The 21,221-nt window shown below is 42.7% G+C and overlaps 1 protein-coding gene across 7 annotated transcripts in view; it reads left to right on the top strand.

Annotated features, from left to right (window-relative positions):
* The window catches only part of DPYSL3 (dihydropyrimidinase like 3), a 165,898-nt gene that overhangs the window by 99,216 nt on the left and 45,461 nt on the right, over window positions 1-21,221 (top strand). The window contains exons 1-2 of one of the 7 annotated variants that reach the window (XM_058439997.1): window positions 2,707-2,777; window positions 3,299-3,405. The exons of 3 other annotated variants lie outside the window; for them this stretch is intronic. In XM_058439997.1, the coding sequence (XP_058295980.1) occupies window positions 3,367-3,405 (39 nt within the window). In that variant the 5' untranslated portion in view covers window positions 2,707-2,777; window positions 3,299-3,366. Of the gene's footprint in view, window positions 1-2,627; window positions 2,778-3,151; window positions 3,406-9,491; window positions 9,520-21,221 lie in introns of those variants that run through there. 3 more of the 7 variants (XM_032158272.2, XM_032158271.2, XM_058439998.1) reach the window with 3 other exon arrangements.

Here is a 21,221-nt window from a genome sequence, read left to right as displayed (position 1 = left end):
AATCATGAGAGGAGACCATAGTCCGGATACATTTAAAAGATAGAACTGGCTGGGTGCGGTGGTTCATGCCTGTAATCCCAGCACTTTGGGAGGCTGAGGCGAGCAGATCACACGAGGTCAGGAGTTCGAGACCAGCATGGCCAACATGGTGAAACCCCGTCTCTACTAAAAGTATAAAAATTAGCCAGGCATGGTGGCGGGCACCTGTAATCCCAGCTACTCAGGAGGCTGAGACAGAAGAATTGCTTGAACCTGGGAGGCAGAGGTTGCTGTGAGCTGAGATCACCCCACTGCACTCCAGCCTGGGCGACAAGAGCGAGACTCTGTCTCAAAAAAAAAAAAAAGAAAAAATAGAATCAGTAGCATGTGCTGAAAGATTGTCTATGGAGAGTAGGGGCATGATTGAAGGAGAGAAATCAAGCATGGTGCCAAACCTTTGGCCTGAGCAACTGGAATGGAGTACCCATCGATTTAAGTGTGGAAATCTGGGGTGTGGCAAGTGTGGAAGCCAAAATTAAGTTTCTTTGGGACTGTAAATCAAGTCTCTATTTCTGTGTCTTCCTCTCCCTCTATCACAGTTTCCTGAGATACCTAAAGCCAAGCACTGCTGTGTATCCAAGGAAAACCATTCAGAGTCATTCTACTGTGGAAAACATCCATACTGGTTCCATTCTTCTCTCTCTTGGCCAGACACAGAGGCATCCTGTGTTGATGGCTGCCTTTCTTATAGCCAAGGAAGACTTTTTCCTTCAAATTCGTCTTAGAGGCTTTATTTTGGTTCAAGAAAGTGAAAGATAATTGAAGGGGATGAAACAAGGAAAATAGTGTTTGTTGTAGATTTCTGATGATGGCAACAGCTTGAATCAATTTGCCGTGTTTCTGTGTCTGGCTGGTCACGGCAGTCGGATCCAGAAGTACACATTGCAATTGCCATTCAGCATGGCCTCTTGCATGCAAATCTGACCTCAGAAAAGCTTAACCAAGTCTGGTTATTTGAAACAACACACACACACACACACACACACACACACACAATCAAGTGATCAAAAATATGGTATAAAGCTATTTAGTAAAGAGTGTTCTGGATTATAATGACGGTAACAGAGGAGATAACTCAGATGTAAGAAAGGCAAAGAAACTTGTAAAATTAAAAAAAAAAAAGAAGCAGCAGTGGTATTTTTTTTTTTTAGGATTGTAAATGTCCCCTACATATTTTTGCTTTTCTTAAGAAAAATGTGCAAGATCCTTTCCAGCAAGTTTGGGGCAGTAAAATCTACAGGAAAGATGCAGAGAGAGAGGGCTCTGCTGGTTTCCATAGTATGTAGTTAATTCTCCTTTTACTCTGTTCTAAATATAATCCTGCTCATTTGCATGCCAATCCCCAGAATGCTTTGTAATTTCACAACTCTTGGCTAGTGGTCTCAGCACTTATGCTTTAAGAACAAAGCAAAATGTTTAGGGCGTGCCTTTGGCCCAGTCTTTTTATTCCCCCTTGTGTTTTGCAAGAGTGTAGGGAGGTGATCTTTGCTTGGCATTCATCCTCCTTTCCAGAGTATCACAGAAATAAAGTGGAGACTGCTGTGGACTTTTCTAGTGAAGACTGCATTCAGTCCAATTAACCATAAATAACCAGAAGCTTGGATTAACTCACTTGAGAGGGAGTGTTTAAGGGGGTTTTGTGTGTCCTTGGATTATGTGACCAGTCTGGTTCGTTTCGGGTTTATGGGAAGCCCAAGCCGGAGTATTCTGTATCCTCTTTCTGTGGATGCCTTATATAGTTTCTTTATCGCAAGCACGCCTTCACTTTAATTACAAGATGTCTAGAATTGCCATCAGTGGGCTGCCTTATGGAAACGTGAATTCAAGATCCTCCACACAGCTTTAGTCATGCTTAGTGACATACAGGATTTCTATTTAATAGGACATTAAGACTGACAATTGGGGAGCGGTGGGAAAATTGTCTTAAAAGGGTTTTATAATTTTTTTTGCATAGAAATTCTTTTTTGGTTCCTTAAATTTTATGTTTGGAATTATTTTTCGTGAGAGTTGAGGAGCTCCCTCACCCCCAGCCACCACTCAGACCCCACCTACAGTGGCCTTTCCAAATATGTCTCCCTTTGGCCGTTTGATTTTAGCAGGTAGCTAAAGGACAATGTATTCTATCGCCGAAGGGCCATGGTTTTGCTTGTAATAACATATAAACCTTCGTCTATCCGCCCTGCCTAAAGTAAACTCGGGATTGTGAGCAGTGCACGTGGTTCATTACTGACGGGGAGCAATAGCAGTTCTACTCCAAATCCATGGCTGCACACCAGGAACGTGTCTGGGCTTCTGCCTTCCTACTCCACAGGTGTTTTCTACTTTTTACTCACAGAGCAGCATTCACGTTCTTTCTTTGACTCTGAGACTCAGTCAGGCAGTGGAGTTTCTTTAAGAAGATACTACTTGGATATTTTTTAAATACAGGGAATGGTTGAGTCCACTGCTACCGTGCCCCTTGCAGCCTCTGAGAGCGAGTCACGGCTTTCCATTTTCTAATGTGTATGTTCCGGGTCTGGGGACCTCAGCAGGCCCGCCAGGTTGCAGAGTGGGACCAGTCCCCGGCATTTGAAGGGGCTGCGCAGCTGTTTACCACCCTGCGAGCAGCAGAGGCGGCGCCCAGCCCTCCTCTCGAACAAAGGCGCGGCCGCCGCATTCGACCCGCGCCATGGCGGAGGAGAGCGGGTGCCGGGAGGGAAGCCGGCAACCGTCTCCATTCTGAAACCAGGGCAGGGAAGGTAGGACATCCGACGAGGGGCTGGCTGGGGGCAGCGGCGCCCGCGACTCGGCCCGGCGGCCGGAGGGCCTAGCTGATGCTCCCACCCCAGGGCCTCAGCCTCCGCTCCCGAAATGCCCCTCGCGCCCCCTGGTGGCTGTGGAGCAGCCTGGCTCCGCAGCACTCGCGAATCAGGAAAAAAAAAAAAGAAGAAAAAGAAAAAGTGGGTGAGGCAGATGCAAAGAGGAAAATCAATAGGGATAAGAGAGAAGAGGGAGGAGTCGCAGATCAGCCATTCTTGTCTTATGGGGTCCCAGCTGGCACAGCAAAAGAAAAAAAAAACAAAACCCGGGCGTGAACGCGGGTGGAGGAGGGTGTGCGTGGGGGGGCGGGGGTGAAAGGGGGACCGGGGAGATTTACTATTGTCTCTGGCAGCCGCCGCCGGAGCCCGGGAGGGGGGCGGAGGCGGGCGGAGGCGGCGGCGGCGGCGGCGCGGCCAGCGCACCATTCACTCCACCTGATCTCGGGGCGCTGTGCGCTAAGGAAGGCGCTGGCGAGCCGGAGCAGAAGAAGGAGGGAGGGAGCCAGCCGCTGCAGCCACCGCCGCCACCATGTCCTACCAAGGCAAGAAGAACATCCCGCGGATCACGGTGAGTCCGGGCGCCGCCGCTCCCTCCCTCCTCGCTCGCTCCCTGTCCGTTGCGCTGCGGGCGGGGTCGGCTTGGATCCCGCCGGCTTCCCTGGCCCGGTCCCCGGGGAGGAACAGAGACCCGGGGTCCGGGTGGCGGAGCGCGGCGGTCAGTCCAGCCGGCGCCACACAGACTGAGCGACCCTGGGGTTTGGGGAAAACAAAACAAAGAGGAAACCCAAACAGTGGCGCGGAGAACTTTGGATTATTTATCCTCCCTTCCCACCGCCGGTAGTTCCCCAGGAGCGCGGGGCTCGCGGCTCTCCCAGGACCCCTGCTCCGCCTGGGGTGTCGGTTTGTGCCGCCCCAGGTTGAGGCGTGCTTTTTGTCTAAGGATCCTTTTGGCCAGGCTGGGTTTGGAGAGATGACACCTTTCCCCAGGGGTACTTGGCAGCCCGACCGCGCCCCTCTCCCGGCTCCAGCCCCACGGCTCTGACCCCTGCGCCGCGAGGGTGGCAGAGTGTCTGGACCACCTGTCCTCGCCGTGTCCCCTTCTTGCCTGCGTTCAGTCCGACTCATGTTTCAATGTATCGTTTATGGGACTGGACAGCTAACGTGGCTGCTGTGGGAATGATCAACTTTATGTGGGTGTGTGTGGCTTCGATGCACTTTACATTTTTCATTTCTTTTCTCCTTCACGTCAAAGAAAAGGCCGAGTTTTTAGAGCAGATTTTAGTTTGCTGTCGCGGGCGCACGCTGTGTGCATGCAGTCAGTGTTCAACCCATTGTGTGCAGGACCGAGACGCCGCGACCGGCGGGTGTCAGATGCGCTAGGGTGTGCCTAGGGCGGGGTGGAGAGGGGACGTGCCATTATCAGGTACAGAAGCCGCGTCTTCACCGGCGCCCAGCAAGGATTCCGTGGTGATGCGCTGCAACGATGCCCCCAAATAATAGGCACATATGGCAGGCTGGGATGGGCATTTACAAAAATAGAATAAATAAAAACTAACGTTTTTTAGTTTAGCACGAAGCAGTGCGGTTGTGCTTTGTCTATAGTGAATTGGATGGTGTGTGTGTGTGTGTAGTGGGGGAATGGGTGACTACTCCATCTTTGCAAGCTGAACAAAGGAAGTGATCAGCTGGCCCCTGGGAGGCTCTGCAGCCGCCCTAGGGCAGAGCTTTACCTGCCACAGTAGTTGATTTGCAGGGTCCGCCAGGTTTTGTTGTGGGCATGAGTCTGTTTGCACTTGTTCCCTTAGGCTTGGAACATCCTGTGCGTTTGCGATTGAGATGCAGAACCTTCCCCTCTGCAGGCAGGAAGAAGCCTCCCTTGCCCCTAGTACAAACGTTTTATTGTCAAATGGTTTATTTCTTTTGCCGCACCATACCTTTTTCATGCAACTGAGCTTCACTTCACACAAATGCACTCCACCCCTACCAGCTTCCCAGCTGGTGCTGGGGAAGAAACACTCCCCAGGGAGAAGAGTTGAGGCCAGCAGGGATCCTTTTGCCTGGTAGAGGCTTTGGGTTTTAACCGATCCTCCTTTACCACTACTTGATGGCATTCACTTTCCATTATTGAAGAAACATCGTGGGTCTTTTACAATGCACAGTATTGTCTAGTGCCAACTGTCTTGTCTTTCCAAAGAGCTGTGGAAGTTATCATCCAAAAAAAGAAAGAAAGAAAAAAGAAAAAAAGAAAGAGAAAAAGCTGATTGAGACAAAAGCTCAATTTTTACTTATTTCCCCAACTCAGGAGATTGAACCACAGCTCTCATGCTATTCTATGCTGGAGGTATGCCATATGTATCAGCCACTTGCTTTAACATCCAGTATATATTTGCTAGTTTTCCTCTTTGGGATAGGCAGAGAATCGATATATTTTTTTTCCTCCTATACTGCAGTGGTTCTTCTTCTGGACTCAGCCTGTGACATGACATTGAGAGCCACACCCATTCTTCTAGGTATCATTTAAGCCACCTTTAAGGAAAGATAAGGACATTCAGCATTGATAACTTGCCTTAGGAGCTCCAGTAAATGTGGTTGTGCCCTAATCCCAGGGCCAGATTTGCAGTGGATTCCCTTTTGTTTCTGGTTGAATGATCTTCCCTGGGGTACATCCTTCATTTTCAGTGCGGCTTCCATCCTTTCTCTGTGTGTGTGGGGCGTGGTGCTGCATAGCAGCCTCTGCCTTGAAGCTGGGGCTGTATCTCCAGCAGCTGTAACGGGAGTAGAGAGTGGTTGTGAATTTCTTCAAACCAGGCTGCCTGGAATTCATTGTTAAAACCAAGGGGATGAAAAGGAAGGGCATGGCAGGAGGTGGATGTTGGTCTTTGGGGATAAGGAATCCATTTGTAAATTTTCTCATGCTTCGTGTTTGCATTTCCATGAACAAGGAATCTATTTTAGAATAAAATATTTATGTATGTTTGCATGTCTATAGAAGATTATAGTTGTCTATATACTGTGAAGGTTGAGGTACCTTTTCTAAATATGGTTATAAATATAACAATGTAGACATAGATATTCATGTGCAGAAAATATGATTAAAGATCTAAGTATAACATATACCCCCTACCATCAATTCTAGTACATTTTAAAAATGGTAATATGGAATTTGAATTGAATTTTCTATGCCCTCTCTATTCCTTTCTGTGAAGGCAGCCCCACCCAGTAGCTGAGGTGTCACTACAATCTGAGGACTGGTGGGGGCAGTCTTTCTTGGCCTGGTACCCTTTGCCTTCCTAGGAATTACTTTCTACCACTGTTTTGGGTCCAGAATAGGATTGGTTGTTTTTGTTTTGTTTTGTTTTTTCCTCCTTCCACCTATCTTTATTGCCTTCCTGAGATTAAGGCATTCTTACTATCCTTGTTTTATTGGTTTCCTGTGGGAGGGCTGGAAATGAGGTGGAGATTTCTGTGTCCCTGTTGGAGTTGGCTCGGAGTAGCTACCTTTCTCCCGAGTAGCTCCCGAGACTTCAGATCTTCATTGTCCCTTCTTAGGTCAGCTATATGGATTATCTGTTCTGCCTCAACACAAGCCTTGCTTCTAATTATCAGAGACTGGCAGTTTTGGGGATTTGACAGATCACAGCAAGGGACCTTGTATCCTCACTGTCTTGCGATGGACCTAGTATACAGATACATAGTGATTATCACTTAAATGGATGAATTGATTAAAAATTGTTCCTAATAATAATAGCCCATATCTGTTGAGTGTTTATTTTGTCAGGTATTAAGTTTTTTTATGCCTTACATGCCTTGTTTCGTTGAATCCTTGACGCAATCAATACCGTCTGAGAGGGACTATAGTTACCCCTATTTTACAAGTTAAAAAAAATCTTAGAAAATAAAAAATAATTTGCTCAGGGTCAGAGATTTAGTAAGTGTTAGAGGCCGGACTTAAACCTACATACCCGACTGAAATTAAAATGCATGTCCCTCACCATCACACTCTTTTTGGTGTCTCTGCCTCTGCCTCTACCGTCACTGTTACTTGGCATTGGTAGGACAAATGCTTTCCAGACCATCTCCACTGCTGGGAGGCATATTTTTCTTGTTACTGTCACAAATCCCACAACATGGTCTTTCTTACCTTTTATATTAAGTACATATAAGAACACATTTTTGAAATAGTAGTCACCATCAATTCTACAGGTAGAAACTTTTGATAAGTTACAGTTATTGTTTTCCTCTGACACACGTTACAACTTGAAGCTGACCACAGGACTGGGCTGGGCCCTAATACTTAGGCACTTAGGTTCCAGTGTTTTATATGTATTTTTGTATTAGAACCTCCACAGATAATCATTTCCCAGTTAAGGAAGGACATTGAAATATGGTTAGGTGAAGTCAGTTATTTAGAGTTGAGAATATTGAGGCAAAGCTAGCAATCAAACCTAGACTTTGTCCGGCTTCAAAGCTGAGGCTGCCATGGTGCAGCAGCTGCCTCTTGGAGGCACGTGCAGCTGAGATGTTGATTGTGGAAACAGCTCCAGAATTCCCTCTAGGAGACAAATGACAGAGAACTGGTCTTTTGCAACTACTAATTGGATTTCTGTAAACATTGTCTTGCAGATAATGCATTTCTTTTGCATTGAAAGTTTGGTTGTGTGTGTGATGTTTGGGAATTGCTAGAAGACATATCCCCAGTTAGGAATACAACTTGCAAAGTTCAGTCTAGGTTGTATAGTCAGAGCTCTGTGATCTCCCTTGAAAGGGTGTTATTGTGAGTGTAGTAGGTGCCACTGGAATTTACTTTCTTTTTTGGAGAAGTGAAGGGACCTTATGAACTGGAGTAACACCCAGATCTCTGCAGCAGTTAACTGGGGTTAACTGCTGGGGTCCTAGAACTAGACTAGAACTAGAGGAAGGGAAAAATGCAATCCCACCTTTGGATCTGCGCATTCCTCTTGCTTCAATGGGTGTCATTTAAGAATGAGAGGAAAGTATTAGGAGATGGAAAACTAGAGTTGAGGAAACCAAAAGAAGAGGAGTCACAGAAAACCAGCTCTCTCTGTACAAGGCATCTTGAAAGGGAAATTCCAGAGTCAAAGACAGAAGAAAAATAGCAAACACTTAGGAATGGAAAGCATCTTAGATGTCTGATCATGGAAGTCTCAGCCCAGGCCCTGCCTAAAGTGTTCATTTGTTGCTTTAAATTTTGAGCAGGTATGTGCTGATTCTTAGCCAGGTTATTCATTTTCCTCAAATACTAGGAGAAGGCCTCAGGTATACAAAGAGCCCTGAACATTAGTAGCTGTGACCAAGCCAGCTGGGCATTGGGAGGAATTCTGAAGAAATAGATTTCCTGAGAGAATTCAAGTCTATGTGTCAAGACCCTCAGTTTGTAAATAAAAAGCCTTCCTGCTTATTGCACTGAGCTACTAAGAGGCTCAAACAGTGGCCATGAAAGTGGTCTGTGAACTCTGGATGTGTTCAAGAGAGCAGATGCTGATTTATATTTATAAAATCTCAACTACTTTGGAATGTGGAAATTAATAAAAGAAGACTTGACAATGGTCTGGTTTAGAAAGAGACTACTTAGGAAATGATTTTGTAAAAATAAGAGTTTTCCAAAACAAAAATAAACAGTGTTATATAAAAACATTTTTGTTGTTGTTTAGTTATGTTACAGTGTTCCTAAAAATTTTATGCTTGTCATCTCTGACAGTCCGATACATGCCATTAGACCGCCTTTGAACTTTTGATACAGAGACTCTCCCTTAACCTGAATAGAGGGCATTTTCCTAAATTAGTTGAACTCTGTATCATTTTTTAGTCCTGATCAGCTTCTAGGCTAGAGTGACACAGGTTATGAAGATCCTTTCAGCTGTTTCTTCATAACTTGTTTTTTAGTGGCTTGTCTGCTCTTTTTTCTTCAGCTGGAAAAAAATTAAATTTGAAAAGAACAACAACCAAAAGAAAAAAACAACTTCTGTCCTAATGGGCCCTCTGTTCTTTACCTATTGACATATTTTATAGGGCCATTTGTGTTTGCTTATTACATTTGAAAAACGGCAAAATGTTTACACTAGTAGGAATGGGTCTCTAGGGTGTAAATGTTCTCATCCTTTGATGAAATCAGTGCATCTAATCAGAAGGAGACAGGAAATTTGAATATGTCATTACCTCTTGTGATGGATTTTTTTGTTTGTTTGTTTTTTGTTTTTTGAGACGGAGGTTCGCTCTTGTTGCCCAGGCTGGAGTGCAGTGGTGCAGAGTGCAGCTCAGGGCAACCTCCGCCTCCTGAGTAGCTGGGATTATAGACATGTGCCACCATGCCCAGCTAATTTTGTATTCTTGGTAGAGACGGGGTTTCTCCATGTTGGTCAGGCTGGTCTTGACCTCAGATGATCCACCCGCCTCAGCCTCCCAAAGTGCTGGGATTACAGGTGTAAGCCACCATGCCCGGTCTGTGATGGATGTTAATAGGAGAGGTGAACTGCTCCCTGGTTACTCCCTCCTCAAATCAATGCTCAACTTTGCCTTTTCTCTCACTTTCTCTAGGCAAATGAGAAACAAATAAGAAAGACCTTGGAAAACCCAGAGAAATAGACTCCTGTATTTTCAGACTCCTTTTGCTGTGAAGTCCCTCTTTCATCAACATATGCCTGTTTCAATATATGAAACACAGGTATCCTCCCACCCCTCAAAAAAAGCCAAAGCTAGTTTGGTGGAATAGACTGAGCCTCTCAATTTGGCCTCTTCTTTTGGTTCTAGTCCCTACCATGAAGCCCAGTATAAAAACTACTTTTCTTGAGGAACTTTCTTCTGTTAATTAGATTGTAGGGAACTCAGTGGTAAGAAATATGGGACTAAGCATGGTGGAGCTATTATTAACTGTCTTAGTAAAAGCTACATGGATTATCTCATTTAACTCACCGCAACTCTTATAGCTACAGTTGCTAACCATCATTTTGCATTCTGGAGGGAGGCTCAGAGAAACTAAGTAATTTGGCTAAAGTCACACAGCTGAAAAAGCAAGATCCTGGGATCGATCCCTGCAAAGGTGAATTACTTTCATAGGGAAGAAAGCAATAGTTCCATAGGCACAGGTGACCACCTCCTCCCGCCATTAGCCATTCTCTCCAGCTGTCCACACCTGTTAGCTCCTAAATGTGGGTCAGTGTTCACAGGGTGGAAGGATTGGGGATGGTCTGGCCAACCCTATCACATTACTATTGGAACAACAAGTGAGTTGTGTGTCCGCTTGACAGTGGTTCATGCATTGCTTCTGCCAGCTGTCTGAGTTAGCTTCTGGCTTTTGCCCAGGAGTATGTATGAGTACAGGGTGGAAAAGCAGATGCTATTTTTCTGCCTTGCTTCAGAGCAGATCTGGGTCTAAGGCCCTTTCTCACTCTCTATCCCTGTCTTCTTCCCAGACATAGCCAGGCTGTCTGTTTCCCTTCAGTCACGCGGAGAAACATTTACAGGACACACCCAGCACTTTAAGCTAGATGGGGAAGCTCCACTGTAGAATGGTCCAGGAACCTATTTGGAACATCTGGAATTCAAGGACAACATTTCTCATGGCCTAATTACTATTTCTTTTCTCTGGAAGTGCTGGACAATGAGATTTTAAGGGTAAAATGAGATTTTATTTTTTAAGAGAAGAGTTCCTTGGACTAGAAGAGCGAAAGAGCCATCTTGTTCTTGGATGCGGAATAAGGAAGCGAACCCTGGAGGGAGTATCAGCACACTGTGGTTCAGGTCTGCCGTTGCCTCTAATTTACTTGTCACTTTGGGCAAACCATTATTATCCCTCTCAGATTTTGCATCAGTAAAATGAGGGCATTGAACCAGATGATCCTTGAGGTCCCTGCCAGTGCAAATGACCCTGTGAGCCAACCCCTCCTCACTTTGTTCCAAATTCACAGAGAGGAGTTCTAAGGCCTTCCTGTGAGGGAAAAGAGAGTAGGGAGAAAGTGAATGTGAGCGACCATTGTTGGCTGAAACTCAGAGGGACCAGCCAACATCTGTGTTGGATATAAGGGGCTTTGGTTGCTTTTTACACTTAAAATCCCAGTCTTTTTCTCATTCAGGGAGTAGACTTAATTAATAGATTTTGTGCAGAGGAGAAATGGAATAATGATGACTGAGATCCTCTGCCTAGCAGAGCATTAGTATTAATTCAGATGAGCATTATTAAAGTGATATCATGATTCATTTGCTGTCACATACAGTCTTTCTTTAGGATAAGGCTACTATTGATAAGGGCATGAAGGCGATAATTGCCCAAAATCTAGACTGGCCAAACAAACAAGAAAACAAACCAAAAACAACTCGGAGTCTGTATCTTCTCACCAAGCTCTTTTTTCAGCTGCTCTTGCTAATATTTTAAATGTGATGGCTGCCATCCAATGGAAATAATCTACCCCCAAAGGCCCAACCATGCCATGTACATGCCATGAGGATAGGGATGGTTTTTGTTTTGTTACTACTGAATCTCCAGCACTTAATCTTTGGTTGTCACATATTAGGTCCTCTGTATTTGCTGAATGAGTGGATATATTTAACACTTACCTGCAGGAATGATTTCAAGAGAGGTCACCTGAAAGTGTACCAGTTTGTTCTTGTACATAATCTTCCCTTTGACAACTTTCTAGAATATTAACTTCTAAATAAGGCCAGACTCTAAGGCATAGGATCACTGGGCCAAGAGAAACATGACAGCTCTTAGCAGAACAAGCAAGTCATTGTAATCCAGGGCCTGACCTGGGCACATGTGCCAGAAAGTCCATCCATCACTTGGGCTTCTTTCTTGTCTGGCCTCCAGTCCTCTCTTTCTTCCAGATTCTGCATCTGGGCTCATTCTGAGCTTGTTTCAGGGGCCTACCTGGATACTTCTTGCCTGCAACAAAGACATCATTTCTCTTACTGCAAATAATTTAAAAGAATTAATACAGACCTTTATGTCCTCTTTCATATAGAGGAAACTGTCACCATGACTCTTTGAACCAGAATACAACATAGATCTTAATTGAGGTCTCTTTCTGCCTTTGCACATAAACTACAAAGTCATTAGAGTTATTAGCAGCAACTAGATAGACCAATCTGCATTTGTAAAGCAAACTTGGTATTTTGGAAGTATTGGTTAAGAAGCAGCTCATAGTTCTTTTTGTTTCCCTATTAGAGCTGGACATTTACATGGAATGGTTTTATTTCTGTGTGTTCTTTCAAAAGATTTTTAGTCTCTTACCCCACTGCACCTGTCAGCTTTCTCTGAGCTACATTTGGAGCTATTCTTATTACTAGTTTTTATTCTAAATGTAATTCTTTGGTTTGAGGGGTGGGGCTAGTTAACACAGAATTTACCAAGCTTATCTCTGGGTACAAACCAGAGAGTTTATGGTTTCAATAAGTTTATGTGTAATGGTAATTACTAGAGCCTTTTAAAGGGAGGACAAAATGGGAGAATCAAAGTATATTCATGGAACCAAAAACCTTTGATTAGAAAGTGTTTGAAGAACTATATGTGTTATAAGAGTGTCATATATAATATAATCAGGTATGATAAAAGCATTTTGCTATTTTTTATTGCATAGAAGATATTTATTGAGCATAAGCTCTGGGAAAAGTTAGTTTAATAATAAGAATAATTCACATTTATTGTACCCTGTGTAAAGTGCTTTTCATTCATTATCTCACTTAATTCTCAAAACAACTTAATTAGGTAGATAGATTTTTAACCAGGTCTTTCTTTCCATTTTATTGATGAGGAAATTTAGAGAGATTAAGTAATTTGCCTAATATCACACAAGGCTTAAATGATGGAACCAAAATTCAAACTTAAGTTTATGTGACTTAGAGCCCCCATTCTTAACCCCACAGTATGTTGCTACCTTAAATTATCCCTCTGGAGGGATAATAATTTATCCGTCTCCCACCTCTGGAGTCACAAGACTTTGGTTCCAATTGGAGTTCACTTACTTCAAGTCCAGGGGTAAGTCCTTCTCTGCACCTGTTGCCTATAAGGTATGAGTGGTGTAGGTTATGGCGGACATGGAAAACAGTTGGTGCCCCTCTTCTGCAAGGGGGATGGACTCCTTAGCACTGCTTGGCATCAGGAAGCCCTCTAGCCCTCCTGTTAAGAGCGGCTTTGTTTCTGGCATGTCCAAAGCTGCTCCACACTGTTGTACTTACACAAACAACTTGCCAGGGAGATTCCCACCACTCTCAGCATCTTTGCATTGAATTAGCAAAAATATCAATTAGGGATTCTTCCTAACGTGAATTTAAATGCCACCTTCTCATTTCATACTCCACACTGCATGCCTCATTCTCTTAAATAAATCTTAAGTAAGATTCTTTTGAGGTTTGACTTACTATGGCTCTGTAAAATTCATACTTTCAGAGTCTCCATGGAGATAACTTTTTTCTTTATCTCTCCTTAAAAAAAAAAAAGGGATGCATGAGCAGAACGTGCAGGTTTGTTACATAGGTATACATGTGCCGTGGTGGTTGGCTGCACCTATTGACCCATCCTCTAAGTTCCCTCCCATCACCCCCCCAACCCCCAACAAGCCCTGGTGTGTGTTGTTCCCCTCTCTGTGTCCATGTGTTCTCACTGTTCAACTCTCACTTATAAGTGAGAACATGCGGTGTTTGGTTTTCTGCTCCTGTGTTAGCTTGCTGAGAATGATGGCTTCTATCTTCATCCATGTCCCTGCAAAGGACATGATCTCATTCCTTTTTATGGCTGCGTAGTATGGTACCACATTTTCTTTATCTCATTCCTTTTTATGGCTGCATGGTGTATATGTACCACATTTTCTTTATCCAGTCTATTATTTGGATTGGTTCTATGTCTTTGCTATTGTAAATAGGGCTGCAATAAACATACGTGTGCATGTGTCTTTACAGTAGGATGATTTATATTTCTTTGGCTATATACCCAGTAATGGGATTGCTGGGTCAAGATTTTTTTTTAAGTCTAATGCCCCATCTTATGAATAATAAAACTAAGACCCAAGTGGTACCCACCTAATTAGTGTTTTTGCTACTATCTGTTTTACTGTGGGACACAAGGATTTTAAAATTAACTAAGGCTTTTTTTCCATTACAAAATAAGTATGCTTGTTGTAGGATAATTTACCAAAAGCACAAACAATAAGGACAATAAAAATAGCTATAATGAAATTACTCAGCAAGAACCACTGTAAACTTTCAGTACACCTATCTAGATTTTTTCTTTTGACTATATGTGCCATTTATTAAAATGATTCCACATATTGTTTATGCTGTTTTATGCCTTACTTTTCATTGCACAATATATTACGACATCTTTCCATGTTTTAAATATCCTTCCATAACTTAATTTTTAATAGCTATATATTATTACATTCCTTGGAAAATCTAGTTAAATGAATCTCATTTTGTTTGCATTGTTCTGATTTTTTCCGAGATCTTTGCATTAACAACAAAAATGAAATGACAGATTTATTGTCGGTTGTTTTTTAGTTGAAGCCAAACTAAAAACTGCCTCAGGATGAGAGGTTGAGTAACCTGCCCGAAGTCACTCAGCTCGCGAGTATCAGACTACAGATTGAAATCCCAGTGTCTTTATTCTTAGCCCTATATTCTTGTCACCACTCATTCCTTCATTAGTTGTGCCGTTTTACATGGAAAACTCTGCTTTCTCTCATTTCCTCCCACTCTTCAATGAGCACATTTATTTTCTCACCGTCACCTTTGCCTTCCTCCCTGTCTTGCAGAGGCTGTTGACATTTGTAGAGGTACACTGTGTCTTGGGACCTGAAGCTACGCAGCTGGAGAGGAAACATGGCCAGTTCTTCCCCACTCCTTACTGGCTCAACCTATAAGCTTGGAAGCTGGTTTTAATTTTACATTTTCTGTGTGTATGTGTGTTTGTTTTTAAAACTTTTTTTCCACTTAATTCTTTCAAGGAGACCTTTATTTGAAATCATGCACTTTTTCCCGCAAAGCGAATCTGTGCCTCAAATCTTGATGAGATTACTTTGTTTGGGGATATTGGTAAATTCATAGTGGGGTTTTTGGTTTATCCATTTAAATTGGTTTAAATTATGGCCTTATAGAGAGAAAGGGCCTTAGACAACTTAGAAGGTTTTAAGGCAATTGAATATAATCTTCTACTTCTAGGGACTTCTTCCTGGGTTTATTCCACAGAGAAGGTATGTTTTGTTTGTTTCCTTTTCATTTCACTTACTTCATTGCATGCTCTATCTCAGAACCCTTTTTGCTATGAGAAATCTTGGGAAAAAACTTAGCCTTCCTTGGCTAGGGGCAGGAAGAGAAAGGGGACCTGTTATTCCAACCCCTTCATTTGAATGATTGAGAAAATGTGGATCAAAAAGGGAAAATAATTTGCCAAGGTCACACAGTAAAATAGGTTTAAAAAAGTATGAGGCATAGGACGCATTTTTCCTTGCTCTTCTCATAACTTTTGTTATGAGAAGTTATAGTGCTTTTCTCATAATTTTGTTGAAGAAGGCAGAGAGTGAGGGGGAGAGTGAATTATGTCCCCTACCCAGTAATTGAAGTCTTAACCCTCAGTACCTTACAACGTGACTGTATTGGAGGCAGGGTCTTCAGAGAGGTAATTAAGTTAAATGAGGTCATTAGGATGGGCTCTAATCCACTCTGACTGGGGAGTTTTATAAGAAGAACAGATTAGGACACAGACACGCACAGAGGGAAGACCATGTGAGGACACAAGGATTAGGGGAGTTTGATCTACATACCAAGGAGAGAGGATTCAGAAGAAACCAAGCCTGCTGACACCTTGATCTCAGACTTCTAGCATTCATAGCTTTGGGAAAATAAGTTTCTGTTGTTAAAACCATCAGCCTGTGGTACTTTGTTATGGCAGCCCTAGCAGAGTCATAAAGGGAGAAAGTGAAGAACAAAGAATGAAAAAATTAAAAACTTAAAACTTGAGAAGTTCTCAGAGAGCAGAAAAGGGAGCCTCAAATAAAATTTATAAGAAATTATGGCAGGTCAGAGCCCATGCTAACTGATTTTCAATCATAATTGTGTATGTGGCATTTCATTCAATTCTATTACCATGCTAAGATCATAGTTATTGTTAACCCACTTTACAAATGAGGAAATTGAAGCTCAGAAAGTTAATTTATCTCAGGTTACATCATTATTAACTAACTGGCAGAACTAAGTCCAAATTCACCTCTTGTCAGCCTTGAAAACCTTCACTTACTGTACTGTTCTATCTCCTTTTAAGAAGGTTAATGTAAGCTGTTTAGGAAACATTACTTATCAAGTTATTTAATGTTAGGGGAAATAAAAAAATGTACTTCAAAGTCTCAGTGACCCGGAATCCACTTAATTGATTAGATAGTAAATATTTGGCCCCTGATTTTAGGATAAAAACAGAGATTGGGGAAATTTAAAAAGATAGTGCAATTAGATCTCAATACAGTCTTCCCTGTGGCTTACACTTTCACGTCTAAATGAACAGCTACACATAATGAAGAATTAATGTTCATAGTGATGTGCCGTGGGCCGTGAAGAAATCTGATCCATCAGAGAGAATCGACAACTGTCACTAGGTTGCATTTGCTAAAGCAGGAAACCAGATCCATAAATCTATAACATGAGGAGACTTGGAAGCTGTCTATGTCAGAGTTTTACAAAGACATATTTTCCATGATTAGATAATTAGATTAGATTAAATATGCAATCAGTCCAAAAGAATAATCAAAATAACCTGAGCTGCTGGTAAACCCAGATGTTATGTTTTTTGTTTTTATTTTTGAGATGGAGTCTCACTCTGTCGCCCAGGCTAGAGTGTAGTGGCGTGATCTAGGCTCACTGCAAGCTCCACCTCCCAGGTTCATGCCATTCTCCAGCCTCAGCCTCCTGTAGCCTGGGACTACAGGCGCCCGCCACCATGCCTGGCTAATTTTTTTGTATTTTTAGTAGAGAGGGGGTTTCACAGTGTTAGCCAGGATGGTCTCGATCTCCTGACCTCGTGATCTGCGTGCCTCGGCCTCCCAAAGTGCTGGGATTACAGGCGTGAGCCACTGTGCCTGGCCAACCCAGATGTTATAATATGGGAACTATGAAGCACTTTAAATATTGAATGCAGATGGCTCTGTTGAAGCTGCCTCCTCACTGTTTTAAAGTTGTGAAGTCTATCAATCTTGAAATATATAGGTTAAATTTACTTGTATATTTAGTAATGACACAGTCAAGGTAAGAGGTGGACAGGCATCGTTTTCAACAGATACTGGGATCAAGTCCCAGCTAACTGTATATTAGCTGTGCATATTTGTTGGTTCTACCTTTAGAGTAGAATATTAAGCCAACCACTTCTCACCATTTTTCATCACTGTCATCACTCTCACTCAATTCTCTGTCATCTTACTCCAAGAACTCTTCTAACTTTTCTCTATGGTTCCACTTTGCCTGCCCCTAAATTTGTTCTCTATTCATGATAACCAGGTAGTCCTTTAAAAATGTAAATCAAACCAAGTCACTCCCCTGCTCAAATATCTCCTATTACACTTCAACTAAAACCCAGACCATGGCTCTTGAGGTCCCATGTGGGGTGGCCCTGCCTACTTCTCTGGTCTCCAGTCCTGCCACTGACTGTCAGTGACTCAGCATCAGCCATCCTCCCATTATGACACTTTCATGTCCAGCTCAAAGCTTCTGTACTTGTTTTTTTTTTCTCCCTAGGACTCAGATCATTCACGTCTGTTCAGGAGACAGCTCCTTAGACATGCCTTCTTTGAAAATGTAACCAAATGTCCCAGACTCTTCCCAGCCTCCACCGTCCCCTTATCCTTTTTCTAAATTTCACTTATCACTGTTGAAATTATGCTACTTATTTAGTAACTTACTTATTCTTTGCACTTTCAGCCACTGCAGTGCCTTATTTTATTTTGTTCACTATTGTATCAATAGTACTGTGAACAGGAGGCATTTACAAATATTAGATGAAGGAATGAATGAATTAATTTAGACTAATGTTTCTTTCCCTGGGTTAAGTGGTTTGGAGAGAACAGGTGTCAAGGAAACAGGGTTATCAAAAGGCTGTTAGTCTATCTGCTCCATGATCCTAGGGACTCTGTGTCATACCCCACTGTATCACCAAAACCTAGCTCAGTCTACCCCTGAATGAATGGAATGATAAATGAAAGATGAAGACTTGGGGCAACAGGGGAAGAGTGATAACACCTAGGTGAAAACTGGCTGTGTCTGAGATGACTGACAAAGATGATAACTTGTTTGCTATTTTTTGGGCAAAATTTAATACATGTTACAACATACATCTTGCTTTGATAGACATAAAACATGTTACTGTAAACTTCAGTCTGAAACATTTCTGAGCAGAGACACATCACAAAAGAGTAGACTATTCCAAAAGAAGGTTATTCAGCTGTTGTTAGACTCATAGAATGTTAAATAGTGATCATTGGGAAGAGAAGTAGGCAGCTTTATGGCTTTGCAGGTAAGGGATGAAGTCTTGGAGGTTTTAAGCACAGAGAATGTATTCCCATAATGTTAACATGGTCTTTGCCAATAGTAAGCAGTCTTGAATACATTCCAGGAGGTGCCTAGTATGAGTAAAGCCTTAGATCTTCATTGAAGGCGAAGAAACCTTTTGTTCTAGGATTAACTACCCACTTGTCTCTGATTTTGGAGTTCTGATAATTTTTAAGTGGTGTCTCGTTTGTATTTAGTTCAGGTGTTTGTTTCACTCAAGGTCTGCCTGACCTCTTGAAGTCCTTGTTCTCAGAGCATCTGCAGTTTTATCTATCAAAACAACTTGAAGAAGTTCAGGGCCAAAGAATCAAAAATAGCCTCTGCTTTAATAACCACCTGTCTATCTAATGAAAGCAGAGTTGCGGGTGTATAGGTTTTTAGACAGACAGATGGAAGCCTTTAACCAAGAAAATCAGTCATCACCATTGTCTGCTTTGTCAAGAAGGAACCAGAAAAAAAAAGCGAACTCTTCCCTTTCTTTCCTTACCCATATTCTTTTATAGGAGGTGTGTTTGGGTTGTTGTAGAAAGGTAGTTAAGATACGTGGTGTGAATCAAACCAACCTAAAAAGAAATGAAAAGTCAAGTTACTCTTCAGGGATAAGGGAGAGGGAAGGTAGGCACCAGGTGGAAGACTTTGACCTGAGAAGATTTAGGGAGATTCCAGCTTCTAAAGGAACTCACATTTATTGAGAATCTGGGCTTCATCCTCACAGCATTCCTTTGAAAAATACATTATTTTCCTCGCTTTACAGTCAGGACTCCAAAGCCCTTCCCTTTCCCACCATTCCATCAGGCTAACTGGCACTGATTCATCACTTGAGTTCTTGGACTGCTTTAACGATGAGGACCCTCTTTGCACTCCTGTATGATAGACCTAATCTTTGACGTCTAGATTATAAGGCAGAGCAAACTGGAAGACATCTGTGGTCTTTGAGACAATTCCTTCCTTCCACACTCTCCATGGGGCCCTTTTCATGGCCGCCTGGTGTGACTAGAGCACCGCAGCTAAGTGTTCTGTTAGACTTGCCCACCACAGACAGTTTTAGGAAGTTGCATAAGCCAGTGGTTGTGTGCTTATGACCACAATCCCCAAGAAGCTCCCACCAGCTTTAAAAGTACAATGTCAGACTTGAAGAAGAATCCCTGTGGCCTCCACAAATAGATGGGGAGCTATTGCCTGTCATTTGAAGGTGCTTCTCACACATTCCAAGGCCTGAGCCCGCATTCCTCCTCTGGGAGTTGCATTTTGGCAGGCTTTCAGATTTAGTGAAAAGGTTTCTTGTTTCTGAGAAGCAATAGGGTGGGAATTCATTCGACGTCTCTGTCATTGTAAAGGCCCTGCCAAAGCCAGCTGTCAGTCAGAAAAGATGAAAGGAGAGAGCTGCTTCTTAAGAGGGAGCTGGGTGCCATTAACGGCACAGCCACTTGGAAAGGTGAAGGGGATCACAGATCTTTGACTGGAATCCGTGGCTCCCGACTCCCATTCTGGGAATCTTTCCACCCTTCTTTTCTGCCTTTCAGTTGGCACAGCCATTTTCAGCATGGCATTAACTCAAGCCCGTCCACTAACACCTGACCATTCTCTTAAATCCCAGGCCACCATTTCAGTGACCTGCTGGCTGTACGGTTGACCAGTACCTCAAAATTATTCTTAGTCTTACACTTCAATTTTGTTAGTGCTTTTTCTGTTTCCTTTGTCTATTAGTGGGTCCTCCCTAGACATGCTGCTTTAAAACTCAGTCTGGTTTGGCACGTCTGCGTCTGCGTCGCTTTCCCATCCTCTTCAGTTACTTAGTTGATTGACACTTTCTTCTGCAGTATGCCATTGCATTTTCTAATACATATTCTTCCTGTCACACTGGACCACAGCAATTACCACATTCTTTTACCTTTTTATAATTTTCTTTATTAAGTTCCTTTTAAAAGTTATAAAGTACATTACACATATGCAACTAGAGAAATAATGTGAATAAATAGAGGAGAGAGAAGAAAAAGTTTAAAAGGAACCCTACAACCTCTCTCTGCATCCTTTCCTTCTACAGCATGCAATGTTAATAATATGATATGCATCCTTCCAGAACTTTCTTCCAGATCAGCTCACACAAAAATATAATAAACATATTTACTTAACAGCATTTTTTGTTTGCTTTGACAAGAGCTAGATCATATTTTGCATATTGCTACACAACTTACTTATTTTAGATATTTCTTCAGTTCATGATATAGATTTAAAGGTGGCCATAATAATCGTAATCCATATTTGTGGTGATATCGTAGTTTATTAAATCACATCCCATTGTTGGCTATTCAGGGCCTGGGCTGGGTATTTCCTGCTTGCATCCCCAGATATCCTCCCCACCTTTGTCTACCCTGCTCCATACTCCGTGTATGGTGTGCATTAGTTGGTTTCTTTGCCCTTGGGCTTCTGGTTGCATTTAGCTCTTAGGGCACCAATAGGAGATTAGAGGGAGAGTGAACAATGAAGTCAGGGTATTTTCCCCTGATTCCTTCCTGTCACTAGGTCATTGTGGGGCAGCTGCATGTCTCTGCTGAAGGTTACGGCTCCTGCCAGGCAGCCCTCTCCATACAGCTAGTCTCCACTTCCAATAACCACTCCCTCCCCTTTCCCTTTTCTGGCCTTGGCAATGGCTCCTTGCTGCTGGTAGGCCCTGGATGCTGCATATCCATTTATTTGCCCTAAGCACTGCCCACACTTTGTTAAGTAATTTCTTTGTTAAATTCTCCTTAATAACTTCTTAATAATTTTATCTGTTTCCTGCTGGCACCCTGCATGCTAAAGGTCTTTTCTTATTTTGTTTTGTTTTTTTCCCCCTGCCACTTGCTG

This window comes from Hylobates moloch, unplaced genomic scaffold (assembly GCF_009828535.3).
Source record: "Hylobates moloch isolate HMO894 unplaced genomic scaffold, HMol_V3 SCAFFOLD_6, whole genome shotgun sequence".
Taxonomy (NCBI): Eukaryota; Metazoa; Chordata; class Mammalia; order Primates; family Hylobatidae; genus Hylobates; species Hylobates moloch.
Note: the sequence above shows the minus strand (reverse complement) of the source record. Positions and strands in the feature narration are given on the sequence as shown.